At 46.1% G+C, this 1,451-nt stretch overlaps 1 protein-coding gene across 1 annotated transcript; it reads left to right on the forward strand.

Annotated features, from left to right (window-relative positions):
* Positions 1-422: 422 nt before the first annotated feature.
* Positions 423-1,031, forward strand: LOC141658714 (uncharacterized). The gene has a single exon (XM_074465586.1). It carries the CDS (start codon positions 423-425, stop codon positions 1,029-1,031), a length of 609 nt encoding a protein of 202 aa, XP_074321687.1.
* The last annotated feature ends 420 nt before the right edge of the window (positions 1,032-1,451 follow it).

Consider the following 1,451-nt stretch of genomic DNA (forward strand, 5'->3'; position numbering starts at 1 on the left):
TGAGACTTATGGACTCACAAGTAGAAGGTGGACTTAGTTGATCTCAACACTATATATATATATATATATATATATATATGGGTAGTGTAATTCGTGAGCATGACTCGACCGAGTGGGGGGAACTCGATCGAGTAGGGTGGACTCGATCGAGTGGGTGCTTTGTGTGTTGGGCAGTAGCTACTAGAGTCGAGTTACTTGATCGATTAAGGGGAGTAATCGATCAAGTGTCGTGTACTCGACCGAGTACGTTAGTTACTCAATCGAGTATGTTATATATCAGTTCTGGATAGCTTCTGGAGTTGGGGTACTCGATTGAGTGTGTAGGTTACTCGATCGAGTGACTCCTACTCGATCGAGTATGTGTGAGTACTCGACCGAGTACGTTAGTTACTCAAGAGGCGCTCACTAAGACTCTCAAGAGGATGGGGAAAGATAAGGAGACTGGGGTAGATTTCTCCAAGATGAGTACTACCATATCTCGCTTCAACCCCACTACCTATGTGGGTACAGGTGCGCCGATTCTACTCGACAATTGGCATCGTGAGATGGAGAATATCCTTGGGATGGTGCATTGTCCAGAGGAGTTTAAGGTAGAACAGGTTGCATTTTACCTAAGGGACTCAGCCGGAGAGTGGTGGGATAAGGTGAAAAACAATGCCTTGGACATCTATCTGAAGAAGGATAAGGCCGTAATTCCGTGGTCCGAGTGCATAAGAGCTATGAGAAATGAGTTTGTTCCGGAGCATTTTCGTAGCAAGATGCGTGATGAGTTCGATTCTTTTAAGATAACAGGTGACATGACCGTGAAAGAGTACTACCATAAGTTCAACGAGAAATCGAGGTATCCTAAGGATAAGGGACTAAATCTGGTGAACTTAGCACTTCGATTTGAGAAAGGGCTAACTTACCAGATCATGGAAAAGCTACCGGCGGGGACTCTTACCGATGTGAAGGAGATCTATGAGAGGGCTGGACAGGTTGAAAGGTTGGTCGGAATGGCCAAGGAAATTAGGGAGAAGAGCTCAGACTAGAGGAAGGCTGAGAGTGATGGCGGTATTCAATCTGGATACAAGCGTGGTAACCACAATCAGACGAAGGCTCATTCTTCTGGGTCGGGATTCAGTGGAGGATCTTCTTTCGGTCGTGTTGGTCACAGTGGTAGCGGTAGCTGGAGTATCGCATGTTTTAACTGTGGCGGTGTTGGCCACAAGAGGCATGAGTGTACTAGTGCTGTTGGGAGAGGCTTTCAAAGATAGTCTCAAGGGAACTTTTCTCAAGGACCGACGTAGAGTTATGAAAGTAATCGGCCAGCTGGGTGATGGAATAACTAAGGTGGGCAGAGCAATAATAATGTTGGTTTCAACCGCAATGGTGGTAATTCTTATCAGCGTCAGGCGGTTAATACCAATCAGGTGTCAACTGCCAAGCCTACTACATCAGCTAGTACGGTG

Source organism: Silene latifolia, chromosome 1 (assembly GCF_048544455.1).
Source record: "Silene latifolia isolate original U9 population chromosome 1, ASM4854445v1, whole genome shotgun sequence".
NCBI lineage: Eukaryota > Viridiplantae > Streptophyta > Magnoliopsida > Caryophyllales > Caryophyllaceae > Silene > Silene latifolia.

Coding starts and splice junctions, on each gene's coding strand:
- LOC141658714 (XM_074465586.1), top strand. CDS start 423: ATGGGGAAAGATAAGGAGACTGGGGTAGATTTCTCCAAGATGAGTACT.